Consider the following 19,232-nt stretch of genomic DNA (forward strand, 5'->3'; position numbering starts at 1 on the left):
TGAAGTTGTCACTTGGCCAATAAGCCACAAACTGAACCATGTTTCAAAACCACATTTGCCCTTCTGGTGGCCTTGCTGATGTTTACAGGATGTTGAATGGGTTTGCAGGGTTGCTGCTTTTTTCTTTAAGTCTGTAGATTTTGTCCCAGTAAGTTTGATGTGATGTACTTTACTATCATCTCCATAATGATTATATGGCTTTCCCCCCTCCAATCTATCTGTTACATAGGCAGTCATGGCCAACCAAAATTGATGTGCCCCAGGACCTTGAGGATGACCTCACGGCCACTCCTTTGTCCCACACGACTGTCCCTCAGTCTCCTGCTCGGGCTGCTGACAGTGTCCTCAATGGCCACAGGAGCAAAGGCCTGTGTGACTCAGCTAAGAAAGATGACCTCCCCGAGTTGGCTGGACCAGCACTGTCTACGGTGCCACCCGCAAGCTTAAAACCCACAGCCAGTGGGCGGAAGTGTCTGTTCAGGGTGGAAGAAGATGAAGAGGAAGATGAGGAGGACAAGAAACCCATGTCCCTCTCAACACAAGTGGTTTTGCGCCGGAAGCCATCTGTGACCAACCGCCTGACATCCAGGAAGAGCGCGCCCGTCCTCAACCAGATCTTTGAGGAAGGGGAATCTGATGATGAGTTTGACATGGATGAGAATCTGCCTCCCAAGTTGAGCAGATTAAAGATGAACATAGCTTCTCCAGGTACAGTTCACAAACGCTACCACCGGAGGAAAAGTCAGGGCCGGGGCTCCAGCTGCAGTAGTTCGGAGACCAGTGATGACGATTCTGAAAGCCGGCGGCGGCTCGATAAAGATAGTGGGTTCACCTACTCCTGGCACCGCCGGGATAGCAGTGAGGGGCCCCCTGGCAGTGAGGGGGATGGCGGGGGCCAGAGCAAGCCGAGCAATGCCAGTGGAGGGGCGGACAAGGCCAGCCCCAGCGAGAACAATGCTGGTGGAGGCAGCCCCTCCAGTGGCTCAGGTGGCAACCCCACCAATACATCGGGTACCACACGCCGCTGTGCCGGCCCCAGCAGCTCCATGCAGCTGGCCTCTCGCAGTGCTGGGGAGCTCGTTGAGAGCCTCAAACTCATGAGCCTCTGCCTCGGTTCCCAGCTTCATGGGAGCACCAAGTACATTATTGATCCACAGAATGGCTTGTCGTTTTCCAGTGTGAAAGTCCAAGAGAAATCTACGTGGAAAATGTGCATCAGCTCCACAGGGAATGCAGGGCAGGCCCCTGCAGTGGGCAGCATAAAGTTTTTCTCTGACCACATGGCAGATACCACCACTGAATTGGAACGGATAAAGAGCAAGAACCTGAAAAATAATGTGCTGCAGCTACCTCTGTGCGAAAAGACCATCTCTGTGAACATCCAGCGGAACCCTAAGGAGGGGCTGCTGTGTGCATCCAGTCCAGCCAGCTGTTGCCACGTCATCTGACTGTGGCCCCATCTGGCCACTAGCAGCTTCCTGCTCAGAGCAGTGAAGACCGGCTCACTTCACTGTTCCCATTTGGTTTTACTATTTTAAAGTGGGCGTTAGGAGCAATTATTTATTACCTTTCCATTTGTTCGCCTGATGATGTGACAATGCATGGTCTTTGTGCATGCTGCTAGACACTTCTTTTCTTTTCCAGCCGAAAAGCCTATTACGTAATTTTTACATTCATAATTTTAATGTGGATGATCAGGATTAAATTAAGATGTATATCTGGAACCTCTTATAAATGGAGCACTTAGAAATTTGATGTTCTGCACTTAACTTAGAGAAAAAATGCTTTTCTTTGTGAAAAATCTGAATTCCTGTCCTGACCTTCTGTGATGTGGAAACTCTGGGCTCTGAGACATGCTCTCTGGTGTCTGAGACAGAACCAAAGCAATAATGTTGTGATGCCCACAGGCCTGGAGCCAGCTAGCGACCTTGTGCCGCCCAGCCGTCCGTGGTCTGTGCAGAGCAGAGGACAGTGAGTGTCTGCACTGAGAACCTTAAAACAACAATTTGAACATACCCACACCTGTTTGTCTTAAGCTATAGTGTAAAAACAAAGTTTGGGCTCTTAAAATTTAACTGAAAAAGATTTCCTTGTTTTTGTAATAGGTGAGATAAAGTACTTAGATTTATAAGGCAGCTTCCCCTGTAGTGATAAATTACAAGCAGACAATCTTATTTTGTAATGTGATGAAGTGATGATGTCTTAACTCTACTTAGAGAGTGTATGTCTGTCTAACAGAACAAAAAGATGCTCTGTGTAAATTCCTTCCTGTAGGGCACACTGCAGGATTTCCATGTAGATAGAACTATAGGGCCTAGTACAGAAGGTGCACACAAATGTTGGCAAAGTTAAAACCCTATGAATTAAAACCTACTGGGATTTGGTTTTTAGGAGTTTGGTAGTTAGCTTATCTCTTGTTATTTTCATTCAGTTATATTATTTGGCTCAGCTAGCTCTGAATGAAAAATAGACATAAAAGGGTAAAATTCACACATACAGCAAACAAAAATGCACAAAGCCTGCTTTGTAACTTTTTTTTCTGGAATTGTTTTTCACTTTGCCTTTTCCTGCCAAAACAATAATCAAAGAACTCTTGCTTTACAAAGATTGCTTTTGACCAGAGAATCATCTGTTGTGGCATTTTATCTTGTAGGACACTGTATATTGCAAATTGCTAATTATGGAAGGGGCCAGTTGCTGTTTTTTCATGCAGTGCCCTGGGAGTCTTAAAAGCAGTGCTTAGCAACATTGGTGATAGAATGTGGCTGGGACCCAGGGCCCTTCCCCACTCTTCAGCCCCACATCATGTCTCTGAGGTGACGGACTAAGATGCATCTGGTCCTGTAATTCGGAGAGTGGGCGGATCACCAAAGAACTGCATTGCTGTGGTCACTGTTTCTTCAAGTACACACTGACTCTGCTACTTTAGGATAAATATATTTTACTCAGAACTCTGAATTTCACAGTATACTTACTAAACTAAGTAAAAATGATACTTAAAATACTTATTTTACTTTCTAGACCTAGGCTAGATATGTTTTAAGCTACAGCTCTAGTTCATTGTGGTATTTATAATTTGAAAGCTATGAGAATAGATGTGTGGGTGAAGCCATAGAACATATTTGCTTGAAATTCTTGAGCAGGGATCTTATAAAGGGCCAGAAATAAGATGTGTGGTTCACATAGATAGTGAGCGTAACATCTGTATTAAACGTAGGAGAGAAGTTTATAAAGGGCATTGGCAATAAACTCTTTGTTGCAGCTGTTTTCCAAGCAGTGTAAATACTTTTTCCTGTGATTATGTATAGCCTTGGAATGGCACCTTTTAACCCATATGTGTTTGGTTTCAATGGTTTTTTATATTCAGATGTATATATGGTGCTCACTTTAGGATCAGCAGTGTTGACCATTTATGCTGCATAGCTGTATTATAGCCTTATTAGTTGTTTGGTTGACCCTCGGGGTGTACAAATGTCAGTCTGAGTGGTGTCTTACTCCTTTGTTTATAAGTGAATGATTGTGCATGTGTTGTATGTCATAGTATGTCATCACATAAAAGGGAGGGAGCGAAAAACCATTACATTAAGATAATATTGGACCAAACTACTTACTTGCTCTAAACAGTTACTTGTACCCCTTAACCCGTCTTCAAAAGTTGCATAGAGTTACAGTAGTGTATAAATTAAATATTGTGGAAAAACAGTCTTGTATTTTTCTGTATGTGTGTATATATATAATTATGTACTTCTGGCAATTCTGTCTGTATTTAAGGATGTGACAATCTTGACACCAATTTTAAGAATAGCTGTGAGACCGAATTAAAGATAATCCCTACCAAGTGAAAATTGATGTGTGTTAAGAGGGTACAGAATTATCAACTGATTTGGTCAGTTGCTTCCAATGCTAGTTGATTTCCCTCATTGTGTAAACATTGACAGGTATGTGACAAATGGGAAAAAATCCAAATAATAAAGTGACATATTGGTGTTCAGCAATATAAACTGTGTCGTGTTGTATTGCTTCTCATGAGTGCAGCTTTGTGTGATCCCACCTCAGTTAGACCCAGCCTCCTCCATGCCCTGTGCCCGCACCACCAGATGTGGCTGAAAAAGTACAGTCATTACTATGTTTAAACTCATGGCCACAAATAAGAGGTGGGGCCAGGGTGCCCATTAAGTATACTTTCTCTATTTCATCTCCTTTCCTCACTCTGCTGGTCACCATGCTGCCTAACTGAATAAAGGGAGGCAATGGGAACTGCCACAAGTTCTCACCTCTGCCTTCCTCCCTTCCTTCATACACATGCCTCCTGTTACTGTGATTCCAAGGTCAGCTACTCTTACTCAATTCTCACAACCATTACCATAATCGACTTTCACCCCACCCCCACTCCAACCCCCGCAAAAAGAAATCTTGTGCCCTTTGGCATACTTTACCTTTGTCCGCAACTCACCTTACTCCAGCCTCATGCAACCACTTCCTGTGATCCATTTTCAATCCTATGTTAGAATCTGATAAATTGCTCACTCTCTTCCTTATGAACTTCCCATCTCTCAGTATCTCACTTCTGCCTTGCTGCTCTTCAAGTCCAGTGGTACTTCCTCATTCTTCCAACCTCTTAAATTTGGAATGTCCCAAGGTTCAATTCTGGACCCCTGCTCTATCTGCAGTGACTCCTCATCTCATTTAGTCTAGTATCTATATGCTGATAGAAGCCCAAATTATATTTAGCCCACATAGCCTGGGAACACTGAATTTCAACTACCTATTTGACTTTTCTACTTGGATGTATCTGTGTGTCTACAGCATCTCAATTTTTACAAGTTCAAAACTACTAATCTTTCCCCTCAAATCCTTTTACTAGTGCACCCATCTTAATAAATAGCAACTCCTAGCCTTCAATAGTTTCATACAAGCGGAAAATCTTGGTGTCATCTACTTTTTCATCCCAACATTCAGTCTATGAGCAAATGTTACTTGCCTTTCAAAGTTGACGACTTCTCGTTGCCGCCACCACTACCACTCTAGTCCATGGCACTCAACTGTAAATGCCTCTTAAAGGGTTTCCCTGCTTTTGCCCTTGTCTTTCTCGTTTATTTTCCACTTAGCAGTATGAGAGATAATTTTAAAGGCTAAAACATACCATGTTTTGAAAGGTATTTAGTTTCCAAATATTTGGGGTCTTCCCACATACGTTTCTATGATTTTTGGTTTAATTCCATTTTTATCAGTGCATGCTTTGTACAGTTTAAATCTTTTGAAACTTGTTTTATGGCTCAGCATATGACCTACCTTGGTGAATGTTTCCTGAGTACTTGGAAAGTGCTATTGGTTGGGTGTTCTACACATGTCAGTTCGTTCAGGTTGGTTGATAATGTTCAAGTTTTCTATATTCTTACTGATTTTCTGTGTCAATTATTGAGAGAGGAGTGTTGAAATCTCCAACTATAGTTGTGGATTTGTCTGTTTCTCCTTTTAGTTCTAGCAGTGGTAGTTTAGAAAATTTGAAGCTCTGTTGTTTGGTACATATACATTTAAGATTGTTACGTCATATCAGTGGATTGATCCCTTTCCTCATGAAATGTTCCCTCTTTATGCCTGGTAAATTATTTGTTCTGAAATCTACTTTGTGTGATAGTGATACAGTCACTCCAGCTTTCTTTTGACTTATGAGAATATATCTTTTTCCATTCTTTAGAACTGTTAACCTATTGTGTGTTTATGTTTAAGGTTTGTTTTTTGTAGATATCATATAGTTAGAGCTTGCTTTTTCATCCCATCAGCAAATGTCTTTTATTGAGGGTTTAGATGTATTACATTTAGTGTAATTGTCAATATGGTTGAGTTTAAACCTACCTAGTTTTCCATTTGTCTCGTCTGTTCTTTTTCCCTCTTTTACTACCTTGTTTTGGTTTAACTGAGCACCTTTTGTTTCTCCATTTTATCTCCATTATTGGCTTATTGGCTGTACCTCTTGTTTCTCAGTAGATGCTATAAGATTTGCAATACATGTGTTTTATTATATCACAGTCTATCTTAATATATCACTTCATGTAGAGTATAAAAACCTTGCAACTGTATGCCTCTACTTTCCTCTTCCTGTTCTTTATACTACTGTTGTCATACATTTTATTTTTGTATATATAAATACTGTTTTAACTAGTTTTTAAGGGATTAAACATGGGTGGGGGGAGTATTTTAGCTACATATTTGTCATTTGCAGCACTCTTCATTTCTTTGTGTAGATCCACACTTTGGTTTTCCTTCTGTCTGTAGAACATTCTTTAACATTTCATATAATGCAAATCTGCTGGCATTACATTCTGTCAGCTTTTGCTTGTCTGAAAAATTATTTTTCCTTAAAGATATCATTGGGTATAAAAATTGATTTATTTTTATTGCACAGCTGGACACTGAATTTTACATTGTTGAGTGCTGGAATTTTTTGTATTCGTATATGAAGTGTTGTATTTCATTTTGGAATGCAGTTATTTAAAATAATTGGATCATTCATGTCTCGCTTTTAAACTGTTAGGGTAGATCCTGAGCAGTCTTCAGTATAGGGCTAATTTGACCCACTACTGAGGCAGTACCTCTCTAGGGACTCTTGAGATTTTTCTCTTCTGGCTGGTAGGAACATGAACTATTCGCAGCCTTGGGTAAGTTCTGAGCATTGTTCAGCCTACTGCTTTCCAGTGGTTCTTTCTCCAGCTTCGGGTAGTTTTCTCATAAGTACTGATCAGTACTCAACCAAAGACCACAGATTTTCTTTTGGAGCTTGCTCACTATCTGTGCAACTCCCTCCTCTCTGCCCTGCACATTGATCTTGAACTTCAAACTACTTGCTCAACTCAACCAGACTATTTGGGCTCTCCCTCTCTGTGTTCTGGCAACTGCCTTTGGGCAGTCAGCTGGGGCATTCAACTCACAAGGCTCACCTCATTTGCCTCCCTTCTCTCAGGGGTGTTGCTCAATGTCTGGAAACTATTGCTCCATATATTTTGTTTGGTTTCTTAGTTGTTTAAAGCAATGGGTCAATCAACTTCCTCTAATTCCATCATGGCCAGAAACAGCAGTCTAAATAGTGGGTCACTCCCCTGCTCCGAATCCTTCCGTGGCTTCCCATCTCAGATTTGAAAGTCTAATCCTGTGTGGTGGCCCACAAGGCCCTCGTCTGTCCTCTGCCCCAGTTACCACATCTGCTTCTCTCAACTTGCTCATTCAGCTCTGGCTGCAATAACCTCCTTGCTAGTTCTTGAAGAGGCCAAACACAGGACACGTCAGACTTCAAGTGGCTATTAATCCATGGCCCTTCTGCCCCCTACAGCTGCTCAGCAAGGAAGAGGTTTCTCAGACTTCTGGGATCTGGAGAGAGACAGACGAGAAGGGGAAATAGGATGTAGCCCTTTTTGAGCTAGTAGGGCCTAACGACATTGTGACTACTAGGGAGAGAGTCGTATTTTTCAGGACCCCTGGATCCAGGACTAAGCACTTGCTGGACACCTCACTCTGAGCAAGGCGTTACAGATTGGGAAGTCAGAAGAGAAAAAAATGAATGGTGGTTCTTGCCAGTTCATTGGAGAAGAAAATGGTGATTTAAATTAGCACAAGTTGATGGATCAGAGGTGGTGATGCGTCTGCACAGCACCGCTATCAGGGTCAGGGAATTCAAAGAAGGGCGAAGCAGGGAGGAAGAATGCAGACAGTGGAGAATTGAAGAGTGTGAGCAGGGTTCCAATCATCTGGAGGTCCCTGTGTGAGCCACAGGAGGTAGCAGTGGACATTGCTGAGACAGAATTCATTTTGCTTCTTGATACCTTTATCCTTTTACAAGGACTCCAAGGTTTCTGGATTAGAAGATGAAAAGAGTGAGGGTTGGGGTGGGGGCACTGGTAGAAACAGACTAACAGGAAGACCAGCATGAAGGTGGAAACAAGACTGAGTCAATGTCTGGCTGGCAGAGCTGGCTTCATGTGTATATGTGACCTGTATACTCATTTGGGGGCACCACACTTAGAAGAGTCCCACATTAAGTTCGACACTCTGCTGTTGTTTTAAAATTCATTGCCACATGGCACATACTCTTAACATTGATCACACAATTGGACATAAAACAATCATCAGCAAATGCAGAAGAAGTGAAATACCAGTGACTCTCTTGGACCATGGTGCAATAAAATTAGAAATTAAGAAAATTGCTCAGAACCATACAATTACATGGAAATTAAATAACCTGCTCCTGAATGACTTTTGGGTAAATAATGAAATTTAGGCTGAAATTAAGAAAGCTACCAGAAGACAAGAAATAACCAAAATCAGAGCTGAACTGAAGGAGATTGAGACACAAAAAACCATTCAAAAGATCGAATCCAGGAGTTGTTTCTTTGAAAACATTAATAAAATAGACTGCTAGCTAGACTAATAAAGAGCAAAAGAGAGATGATCCAAATAAACATAATCAGAAACAAACAACAAAGAGGATATTACCACTGACCCTGCTGAAATGCAGATAACCGTCAGAGAATATTATGAACAGCTCTATGCACACAAACTAGAAAATCTAGAAGAAATTGATAAATTTCTGAATACATACACCCTCCCAAGACTGAACCAGGAAAAAACTGAATCCTTGAACAGACCAATAATGAGCTCTGAAATTGAATCAGTATTAGCCTACCACCCCCAAAAAGCTCAGGACCAGACAGATTCACAGCCAAATTCTACCAGATGTACAAAGATGAGCTGGCACCATTCTTACTAAAACTACTCTAAAAAATTGAGGAGGAAGGACTCCTTCCTAACTCATTCTTTGAGGCCAACATCATCCTGATACCAAAACCTAGCAGAGACACCAGAAAACTTCAGGCCAATATCCCTGATGAACATTGATGCAAAAATCCTCAACAAAATGCTGGCAAGCCAAATTCAGCAGCACATCAAAAAGCTTATCCACCATGATCAAGTAGGCTTCATCCCCAGAACTCAAGGTTGGTTCAACATATGCGACTCAATAAATGTGACTCATCACATAAGCAGAAATAACGACAGAGACCACATGATTATCTCAACAGATGCAGAAAAGGCTTTCAACAAAATTCAACACCCTTTCATGTTCAACTCTCAATAAACTAGGTATTGAAGGAACATACCTCAAAACAATAAGAGTCATCTGGCTGGGCATGGTGGCTCACTCCTGTAATCTCAGCACTTTGGGAGGCCGTGGCTGGTGGATCATGAGGTACGGAGTTCAAGACCAGCCTGGCCAACATGGTGAAACCCCGTCTCTACTAAAAATACAAAAATTAGCTGGATTTGGTGGCTGTAGCCCCAGCTACCTGGGAGGCTGAGGCAGGAGAATTGCTTGAACCTGGGAGGCGGAGGCTGCAGTGAGTGGAAATCGTGCCACTGCACTCCAGCCTGGGCAACAGAGTGAGACTCTATCTGAAAAATAATGATAATAATAATAAGAGCCATCTATGACCAACCCATAGCCATGTCATACTGAATGGACAAAAACTGGAGCATTTCCCTTGAAAACTGGCACAAGACAAGGATGTCCTCTCTCACCACTCATATTCAACACAGCATTAGAGGTCCTGGCCAGGGCAAGTCCTGTCAAGAGAAAGAAAGAAAGGGCATCCAAATAAGAAGAGAAGAAGTCAAACTATCCCTGTTTGCAGACACATGATTCCATATCTAGAAAACCCCATAGTCTCAGCCCAAAAGCTCCTTCAGCTGATAAACAACTTCGGCAGTCTCAGGAAATAAAATCAATGTACAAAAATCACTAGCATTCCTATACATCAACAATAGTCAAGTCAAGAGCCGAATCAGGAAGGCAATCCCATTCACAATTTTCACAAAAGAGTAAAATATCTAGGAATACAGCTGACCAGGAAGGTGAAAGATCTCTACAATGAGAACTACAAAATACTGTTCAGAGGTTGCAGTGAGCCGAGATCGCACTACTGCACTCCAGCCTGGGCGACAGAGTGAGACTCCTTCTGAAAAACAAAAACAAGAAACACTGCTCAAAGAAATCTGAGATAACACCAACAAGTGGAAAAACATTCCATGCTCATAGATAGGAAGAATCAATATCATTAAAATAGCCATACTGTCCAATGCAATTTACAGGTTCAATGCTATTCCTATCAAAATACCAATGACCTTCTTCACAGAACTAGAAAAAACTATTTCAAAATTCACATGGAACCAAAAAAGACCCTGAATAGCCAAGGCAATTCTAAGCAAAAAGAACAATGCTGGAGGCATCATGCTACCTGATTTCAAACTATATTACAGGGCCACAGTAACCAAAACAGCATGGTACTGGTATAAAAACAGACACACAGACCAGTGGAACCGAATAGAGAGCTAAGAAATGAGTCTGCACACCTACAACCATCTGATCTTTGACAAAGCTGACAAAAACAAGCAATGGGAACAGACTCCCTATTCAATAAATGGTACTGGGATAACTGGTTAGCCAGATGCAAGCTGAAACTGGACCCCTTCCTTACACCATATACAAAAAATCAACTCAAGACAGGTCAGAGACTTAAATGTAAAACCCAAAACTATAAAAACCCCAGAAGACAACATAGGCAATACCATTCTGGACACAGGAATGGGCAAAGATTCCATGACAAAAATGCTGAAAGCAATTGCAGCAAAAACAAAAATGGACAAATGGGATCTAATAAAACTAACGAGCTTCTGCACAGCAGAAGAAGCTGTCAACAGAGTAAACAGACAACCTACAGAATGGGAGAAAATTTTTACAAACTATGCATCTGACAAAGGTCTAATATCCAGCATCTATAAGGAACTTAAATTTATAAGAAGAAAACAACCCCATTAAAATGTGGGCAAAGGACATGAACAGACACGTCTCAAAAGAAGACATACATGTGGCCAACAAGCATATGAAGAAAAGCTCAACATTACTGACTATTAGAGAAATTCAAATCAAAACCATAATGAGATACCATCTCACACCAGTCTGAATGTCTGAATGGCTATTATTAAAAAGTCAAAACAGACGCTGGTGAGGTTGTGGAGAAAAATAAACTCTTATATAACATTGTGGGTGGAAGTGTAAATTATTTCAGCCATTGTGGAAAGTACAATTCCTCAAAGAGCTAAAAACAGAACTATTAACATACCAAGGGGTATATACCTTTGATATATATCCAAAGGATAATAAATCGTTCTATCATAAAGAGACACGCACATTTATGTTCACTGTAGCACTATTCACAATAGCAAAGATATGGAATCAACCTAAATGCCCATCAATGATAGACTGGATAAAGAAAATGTGGTACATATACACTGTGGAATACTACACAGCAATAAAAAAAAAGAACCAGATCTTGTTTTTTTGCTGCAATATGCATAGAGCTGGAGGCTGTTATCCTTAGCAAACTAACACAGGAACAGAAAACCAAACACCACATGTTCTCACTTACAAGTGGTAGCTAAATGATGAGAACACATGGACACATAGAGGGGAACAACACACACTGAGGCCTACCTGAAAGTGAAGGGTGGGATGAAGGAGAGGACAGGAAAAATAATAGATACTAGGCTTAATACCTGGGTGATGAAATAATTGTACAACAAACCTCCATGACACAGTTTACCTATATGACAAACCTGCACATTGTACCTCTGAACTTAAAAGTTAAAAAATAAAATAATTTTTTGAGACAGAGTCTCACTCTGCCAGGCTGGAATATGGTGGCACGATCTCAGCTCACTGCAATCTCCACCTCCTGGGCTCAAGTGATTCTCCCACCTCGGTCTCCTGAGTAGCTGGGACTACAGGCATGCGCCACCACACCCGGCTAATTTTTGTATTTTTAGTAGAGACAGGGTTTCACTGTGTTGCCCAGGCTGGTATCGAACTCCTGACCTCAGGTGATACACCTGCCTCAGCCTCCGAAAATGCTGTAATTACAGGTGTGAGCCACTGCACCCAGCCTAAGATAAAATTCTCAAGAATGTTTGAAAAAGGGCATTGCATTTTCATTTTACACTGTGGATTCTGCATCTGACCGAGGGATCCCTTTGTAGATCTGTGCTCTGCAAGTATTGAGGAAATGCTCTCACCCCTGAGAATAGGAGACTTTGGTGAGAGCTTAGGCCCAGAGAAGGCAGCAAAGGCCTGAGACAGAAGCCCAGGGACCACTCAAATGTGGGGGTGGGGAGTGGAGGGCCAGAGAGTGGGACACCAGCAGGTAAGCCTGAGAATTCTCACAAAGGCTCTGTAGCCTGGGAGCCAGAGGTCCCCCTGAGGCCGAAGGGAATTTTTAAAAAACCTAGAAGTAGGTCCTATGGGGGCCTCTCTGGAAGTGTGAGGAGAGAGGGGGTTAGAACACAGGTGGGTGCTCAAGAAAGGAATGGAGGGTCTTGGAAATGGGAATTCTTTTCCTCTTAGCTACCCTGCTCCTGCCCCTGGCTCTGCCTGGACACCTTCCCTTCCACAGCTCTCTCCAGCTCACCCATGCTGCTCTCAACCCGAAATTCTCATTGCCTGTCCACTGACCCATGACCTATGTGCCACGAAGAGTCTCAGAGGAGGGCCGGGCACGTGGCTCACGTCTCTAATCCTAGCACTTTGGGATACTGAGGCGGGCAGATCACCTGAGGTCAGGAGTTTGAGACCAGCCTGCTAATATGGTGAAACCCTGTCTCTACTAAAAATACAAAAATTAGCTGGGCGTGGTGGCGGGCACCTGTAATCCCAGCTACTTGGGAGGCTGAGGCAAGAGAATCGCTTGATCCCAGGAGGCGAAGGTTGCAGTGAGCCGAGATTGCACCACTGCACTCCAGCCTGGGTGACAGAACAAGACTCTGTCTTAAAAAAAAAAAAAAAAAAAAAAAAGGCTGGGCATGGTGGCTCATGCCTGTAATCCCAGCACTTTGGGAAGCCAAGGCAGGTGGATCATGAGGTCAGGAGATCGAGACCATCCTGGCTAACATGGTGAAACCCCATCTCTACTAAAAATATAAAAAATTTAGCCGGGCAGGGTGGCAGGCACCTGTAGTCCCAGCTACTCGGGAGGCTGAGGGAAGAGAATGGCGTGAACCTGGGTGGCAGAGCTTGCAGTAAGCTGAGATCGTACCACTGCACTCCAGCCTGGGTGACAGAGCGAGACTCTGTCTCAAAAAAAAAAAAAAAGTATTGAGCAAAAGAGGCATGGTGTGTGAACCTCTCTTCTAAAGGCAGACTTCAGAGTCTTAGAAGCCAGAGAATGTGGATGTTATTCTGATGGAACCCCACAGAAAGGGATGGGCAGGGCAGGCTCTTGTTTGCATTTCATTTGCAGGGGGCAATGAGACTCAGAAAAGGAAAGAGTCTTGGCCAGGGATGCACTGTTAACCTGATCCTGGAGCCCACTCCTCAGGCTGCCCAGGTGGGTGGGGAGAGGTGTGAGAAGATGGCACTATCTCGACTTTGCCTTTGACCGTTTGGTAACAGAGAGCTGAGGAAAGCAATTATTAAGGCAATTGACTGTAGGAGTCCACTTTATACCACATTCAAGCTGTTGCATAACACATGTATATGCATCTTGTTACCTAACACCTGAACAAGTCAAAATTCCGTGACACATCTGGTCCTAAGAGATTGTAGGCGTGTAGATGATATTAGGTGAAGCCGCTTCTTACACCTCATGATGAGGAACCATTCGGATTCAGGGGCTAAGACCTGGGCTCACAACATTTCCCAAAGAATTCCAGTGCTAGGAAGCTTCCCTGGTCTGGATGGCCATTCCCTGGGACCAGCTGTCTGAGAGGAAATTGGAACTAGGCAAGAAGTGTCTCTCGGTCCCCAAGATGCCTTCTGTCCATTAGGAATCAATGTCATCAACGTGTTTGTGCAAGAATTGCAGCAAAATCCTGGACATATTTTAGGTGGAGGCCTACCATGTCACTGGATTCAGATTATTATTGCAAATTCCAACCTGCATTCTTCCTTCTGCTGTGGTGCAGATGCCAGCAGCTACAGAGCCATTTATAGCTGGAGAGCAGCTCCTGCAGCAAACGGCTTACAAGGGCACCATGACCAGGCAGGGCACCCCAGTATGGTGGCAGAAGGGCGGGCAACTCCCAGAAAGCAGTCATTTGTGCCACACTATTGCCCTCCCTGTCTTTATTGACCCCACTTGCTAGGACAAACTGTGGGTGCCAGTTTGTGGCCTTGTGTTCTGGGAAGGGGAGGTAGAGGTGACGTTGAGTTGCTCTTCAGTCTTCCTTAGGATGGAGACACCTTTGGTTTCTGTTTTCTAAGCCAGACAGTTATGTAAAGGGAGGTACATATCCACGTATCCACGTCTACCCTACTGTTGCCCTTCTGGTTAATTTTTCAGAAATATACAGTGATTTTCCTTGTACTGAGCACACTTTAATTTGATGATTAGGCCAGAAGCCCTTCACACCTCATCTGGTTGCCCAGGCCTGGGCCCTGGGAAACTTGGGGGTGCGTTTTCCTTTCTCCCACAGAGGGTCAGCTGGCCTGGATTTATCAAAGTTCTGCCCCCACTTCTTGTGGTGACTGCATCTATCCACCCCCTGGGCTGTGGGACTCCCAGGTGAAAATAGGAGGTAATAATGGGTGGGTGGGAATAATACAAGTGAAGGAGCCTCATAATCCATGTGCTCTGTGCCACTGTTTTCCCCTTTCACTGAAGAAATTCACCAGCACTTTAAGATCTAGTGAGGAGGCCACCTTTCTTGAGCCAAATGCAATCAGCGTGATCTGTACCACAAATTTAGGGGACAAACTTCACCAGACCTCCCTTTTCTATCATGTGAGGCCCCCACATACCAATCAGCAGGAAGCCAAGGGTCTCCTCCCTCCTGAGTGGAGACTGCTGCCATCTCTGAATTGCCCAAGAATCTCCAAGGCTTACAGAGGGTGGTGGAAGATGTCAGTCATCCAACGCCAGGTAGGGAGGAAGCTGGTCTCTTGGGTCCCGCACCTTGTTACTCGTTTCTGCCTTGGATCCTGTTCAGGCCCAGGATACTTGTGGCTCTAGATCCCTGACAGCCCCATAGAAGCACCCCAGACCTGCCCCCATGGTGACAAGTCAGCAGGGAAGGAGGCTGGCTCTGCAGGGGCCTTTAGCATCAGCTGCTCCTGGGCAGAAACCAGCAAGGCCCTTTACCCTGCTATGGTTCTCAGATTTCAGTGTGCAACAGCATCTGATGCCGGCATTGTCAAACATACAGATTCCTGGGCCAAACCATCACCATGTGGCTTCTCAGGCCTGGGTGGTGGCACTGGGCATCTGCATGGAACAAGGTCTAGACAATGCTCTCCAGGGGTCTGTGGCAATGCTCAGAGGAACATGAGGCCCTGTTGCTGAGCCTGGCCCCAGCCAGGCTGGGTTCAGGTCTTGATTAGGGCCCTGGGCTAGCTCATGAGACCTCCTAACTTTGACTCTTAGAGGGTTGGGATGAGCGGCTCCCCACACGCTTCCATGGTGCCTACTTGACTGGGTCCCTTCCCAGGACCAGGAAAAGCATCTTCCTTCCCCTCAAGTGACTGTGGCCCCTCTTGTGGTCGGGACAGAAGGGTGTTCCCAAGCCTGAGGACACAGCTGCCCTGGCTGTGTCCTGTTGGGCTCCTGGAGGTGCTGGAGGCTCCAGGTTCTGTCAGGTTCCTTCTCTTCTGTCAGGTCCCTTGGATGGGGCGTGGAGCGCATGCGGGGAGGCCTGGAGCTTGGCAGCTTTGTAGACCCAGCTACTGGCAAGAAGTTCCCCAAGGCCCACACTGTCTGGCTGTTTATCAAGGCACTGGCCAGGCACTGTCCTTGCAGGGTCATGGGGTTCTTAAAACTTAGTAAGGACCAGTCTGGACCCTTCAGTCCTCAGTGTGTGGCCTTTGGCCTTCCTCCTTCCTGTTGCTACTTTCGTGCTGGAAGAAGGGCAGGAGCCGTAGGGTTTGAGTCTGGGAACACAGGTCTCAGGTGCTGGGCAGAGGCTGTGGGGTAGCGGGGCTTGGCAGAGATGGCAAAGGACAGATGTGGGTGGACATGGGCTGTGGAGAAATCACTTGAACCCTGCAAACCTCAGGGTTCCTCTATTAAATGGGGACAGCTGAGGCAACTGTGACCCAGAGGGCACTTGGCTGTCTAGCTTTGCTGCAGGACTGGTTGGCCATGAGCATTTGCTTATTTGCTAGTGAAGCTGCTAAAATAAAGATTCGTTCTCAAGTCTGAGTTTTTGAGCTGCTAATGGGGAGTATGGCAATGTGGCTACTGTGAGGGGGAGGGGTCCACCGCCTGATCCCCCTGCCCAGAGGCTGCAGCCCTGGGATGCTCTGGGGTTTCTATTGGCCTCTGTGTGGGGCTTTAGTGCCCTGGAGAGTGAAAGGAGCCGCCTGTGTGGAGTGGGATAGTCCTCCCCCATGGGGAGGGCACCTAGGGAATGTCACGGCACAGGGCTCAACACGGTCTGGGCTGGTTGTGTGAGAGAGAAGAGTTGGGCTGTGAAGTGAATTAGACCTGCCGCCAAACCCCAACTGGGGTCAAGTCCCAGTGACAATCTGTGGGACTTGGAGGCAGCTTGTATCTCATGGCTTGAGGGAGGCAGGTTAGGGATGCATCCCTGGCCACTTTTGAGGTGAGGCAGGAGCGCTCCGGCATGGCCGTCTGCGCAAATACCCCAGGAGCCGCGGGGCGCGTAGAGCTAGTCTGAGCAACTTGCCGGGGCGGCTCCCTGGGAACCCTTCTCTGAGGCCGCAGGCAGAACGGGCTTGCGCTTGAGAACGGGGCCTAGGCTCAACTTACTGGGGCCTCCCCTGGGTGGCCGAGGTTATTTTCCCACGCCCTGCCCCACAGCTGCTCTCCAGCTGTCCTCCTTGGAAGCTGTCTGGTGCCCGGGAGAGCTCTGGGCCTGGGGTCCAAATACCTGGGTTCAGTCTCCTGTGGTTCCCTGGCGTGGGCCTCCCTCCTCTGAGCCATGAGGGGTTTGGACAGGGGTTACGAAGCCCTTCCTACCTGCCCGTCCGTCCCTCAGGGGCCGCTGCAGTCTCAGCTTCCTGACTCTTGGCTGCTCTGCCTCTGGGCACTTTTCTTGGCCAGGCGCGGGGCTGGTACCTCTGGTGTCCACGTCTGTTCACGCAAGCAGGTGCCTCCTAGCTCCTGGAAGCCATGGAGGAAGGCGGGCTGGAACCGTTGGGTGGGGGTGGGGGTAGGGGGTTTCACCCTCTGGAGTCCTCAGGGGTGTCAGGGGAACTGGGTGGTCACAGTGGGTAAGTTCTCTTGGGTGGGGTCACTAGGAGCCCTAAGGCAGCACTGCCGGGGAGAGGGGGACCTCAAGAGGCTCTCGGGGGTGTGGTGGGGTTGGATCTGAGGCTGAGGTGAGGCCAGCGACAAGAGAACAGTGGGCGAGCCAGTGGCCAGAAGGGCTGGGGGATGAAGTGAGCTGCAGGGAGGGGGGACCCGATAGGGTTCCAGGCGGAGACCGTGACCGCAGGGAATGGTTGTGTGAGGCCAGGGTGTGAGTGGGACGGCATCAGCCTAGATGTCTTCCTCAGTCCAACTTAGATACGAGGGAGCTACAGAATGTGGAGCAGCAGACACGCTGTTCCTCTACCCCTACTTCCAACTATGCCACTGAGCCCTGAGCACCTGCAGCGTGCTAGATGGCATCCATGACAGCCCGGGGGATACTGAAAGGAACTTGCCACACCTCCAGCCAGCTAGAGCCTAGCAAACCGCCACAACCTCCCCCTCCTGCCAATATCCCTCTTGACACAACCCGATTGGTTCCACATCCACCCTCCCCCGTGGCCTTGTGCCTGAGATCTGGCCTCATTGGAGGGTCCCGTTCTCCCCTGTGCAGTGACTGGCTGAGGCTTAGTTTAGCGGTGTAGTTGTGCCCAATCAGACGCTGAGGAAGGGCAGATGGGCAGCTTCTGGGAAAGGCACAGTCACAGTGCTGGGAAGAGGCTGTCTGGCTCCGCGACCCTGCAGGCGGCAAGTGATTCCGTGGCTTGATGTTCCGGGCATCCAGGACCCACTGGTTCACAACCAACTGCATTCATGCGACTGACTCCCAAAGCCGGGCTCTGAGGGATGGGGCGACACCAAGAGCTGGCGCCATGGGCGCCATTTCAACTTTCTCCTTTCCCAGCAAACACAGGTACCCAGGCTGAAACAGAGTAAAGATCCTGGGGTCTCAAGACTCAGGCCTATATTGGTGGCTGCCACTCACTAACATTTCAAAACATGAGCCTGTTCTAAATATTGTCCATCAAACACTGAACAACCACTGAATAACAAGGCCCTGGAGTGGCTCATCCCATGTAAGGGCAGGGGCAAAACTCACTGACCCGTGTCCACTCTGGAAAACCGGATGGGCTCGCAGGACCAACACAAACACCCATGAAGGGGCAGAGAGGGAGAGTCGGGACCTCCAAAGACAAGTGGTGCTTGAGCTGGCTTGAGGAGGCTGCCCCATCTCTGAGGTGGGGGAGGGATCAAGGTGCCTGACTCCTGAGTTGAGGGAAACAGGCCTCTGCCAACCAGAAGGTGAAGCACGGCGGCCCTCCCCGCTCTTCCTTCTCCGGGTGGGCCAGGGCATCTGCTGCTGTCCGAGTGGAGGCGCTCACGGGTCTGCAGCATCTTGGCTGCAGCGGGATAGCCAGTGCTGCTGTCCGAGTGGAGGCGCTCACGGGTCTGCAGCATCTTGGCTGCAGCGGGATAGCCAGTGCTGCTGTCCGAGTGGAGGCGCTCACGGTCTGCAGCATCTTGGCTGCAGCGGGATAGCCAGTGCTGCTGTCCGAGTGGAGGCGCTCACGGGTCTGCAGCATCTTGGCTGCAGCGGGATAGCCAGTGCTGCTGTCCGAGTGGAGGCGCTCACGGGTCTGCAGCATCTTGGCTGCAGCAGGATAGCCAGTGCCGGTGGGAAGGGCTGTATACGTGGGCAGCACATGGCTTGTGCTTGTGAATGCAGGCAGTCCATGGACACAGCTAGGGAGGTGAGCACCACCACTGGGCAAGGAGGACCCTTTTCTCTGCAAGCCCAAGCCCAGGCAAGGGCACCAGGAGTGGCTGCTGGCTCTTGGCTTGGCACCATGGGTACACCCTGCATTTGAAAGCCCTAGTGTCCCTGTAGGCAGGCACCACCAGCAGCAGCAGTTCTCAAAAATGGCCTAGTCTTCAGCATCGAGCTTTGGTGCCTGGCCTCTAGCCAAGCCCCTCACCCTGGGCTCC

The 19,232-nt window shown here is 46.7% G+C and overlaps 1 protein-coding gene and 1 long non-coding RNA gene across 7 annotated transcripts in view; one reads left to right on the forward strand and one right to left on the reverse strand.

Moving 5' to 3' along the window:
• SNRK (SNF related kinase) overlaps nucleotides 1-4,001 on the forward strand; it is a 69,781-nt gene extending 65,780 nt beyond the window's left edge. For 3 of the 6 annotated variants that reach the window (XM_033212247.1, XM_033212248.1, XM_033212243.1), the window contains one exon: nucleotides 230-4,001. In XM_033212247.1, coding sequence (XP_033068138.1) covers nucleotides 230-1,448 — 1,219 coding nt within the window. In that variant the 3' untranslated portion in view covers nucleotides 1,449-4,001. The remainder of the gene's footprint in view (nucleotides 1-229) is intronic. The other 3 variants (XM_033212244.1, XM_033212245.1, XM_033212246.1) reach the window with 1 other exon arrangement.
• Nucleotides 2,541-18,663, reverse strand: LOC117083975. The gene is made up of 2 exons (XR_004437273.1): nucleotides 17,013-18,663; nucleotides 2,541-7,365 (listed from the first exon to the last, which is right to left on the reverse strand). It is a non-coding gene; the product is annotated as an uncharacterized LOC117083975 (long non-coding RNA).
• Between the last annotated feature and the right edge of the window lie 569 nt (nucleotides 18,664-19,232).

The sequence above is a fragment of the Trachypithecus francoisi genome, unplaced genomic scaffold, assembly GCF_009764315.1.
Source record: "Trachypithecus francoisi isolate TF-2019V2 unplaced genomic scaffold, Tfra_2.0 Lachesis_group0, whole genome shotgun sequence".
Taxonomy (NCBI): domain Eukaryota; kingdom Metazoa; phylum Chordata; class Mammalia; order Primates; family Cercopithecidae; genus Trachypithecus; species Trachypithecus francoisi.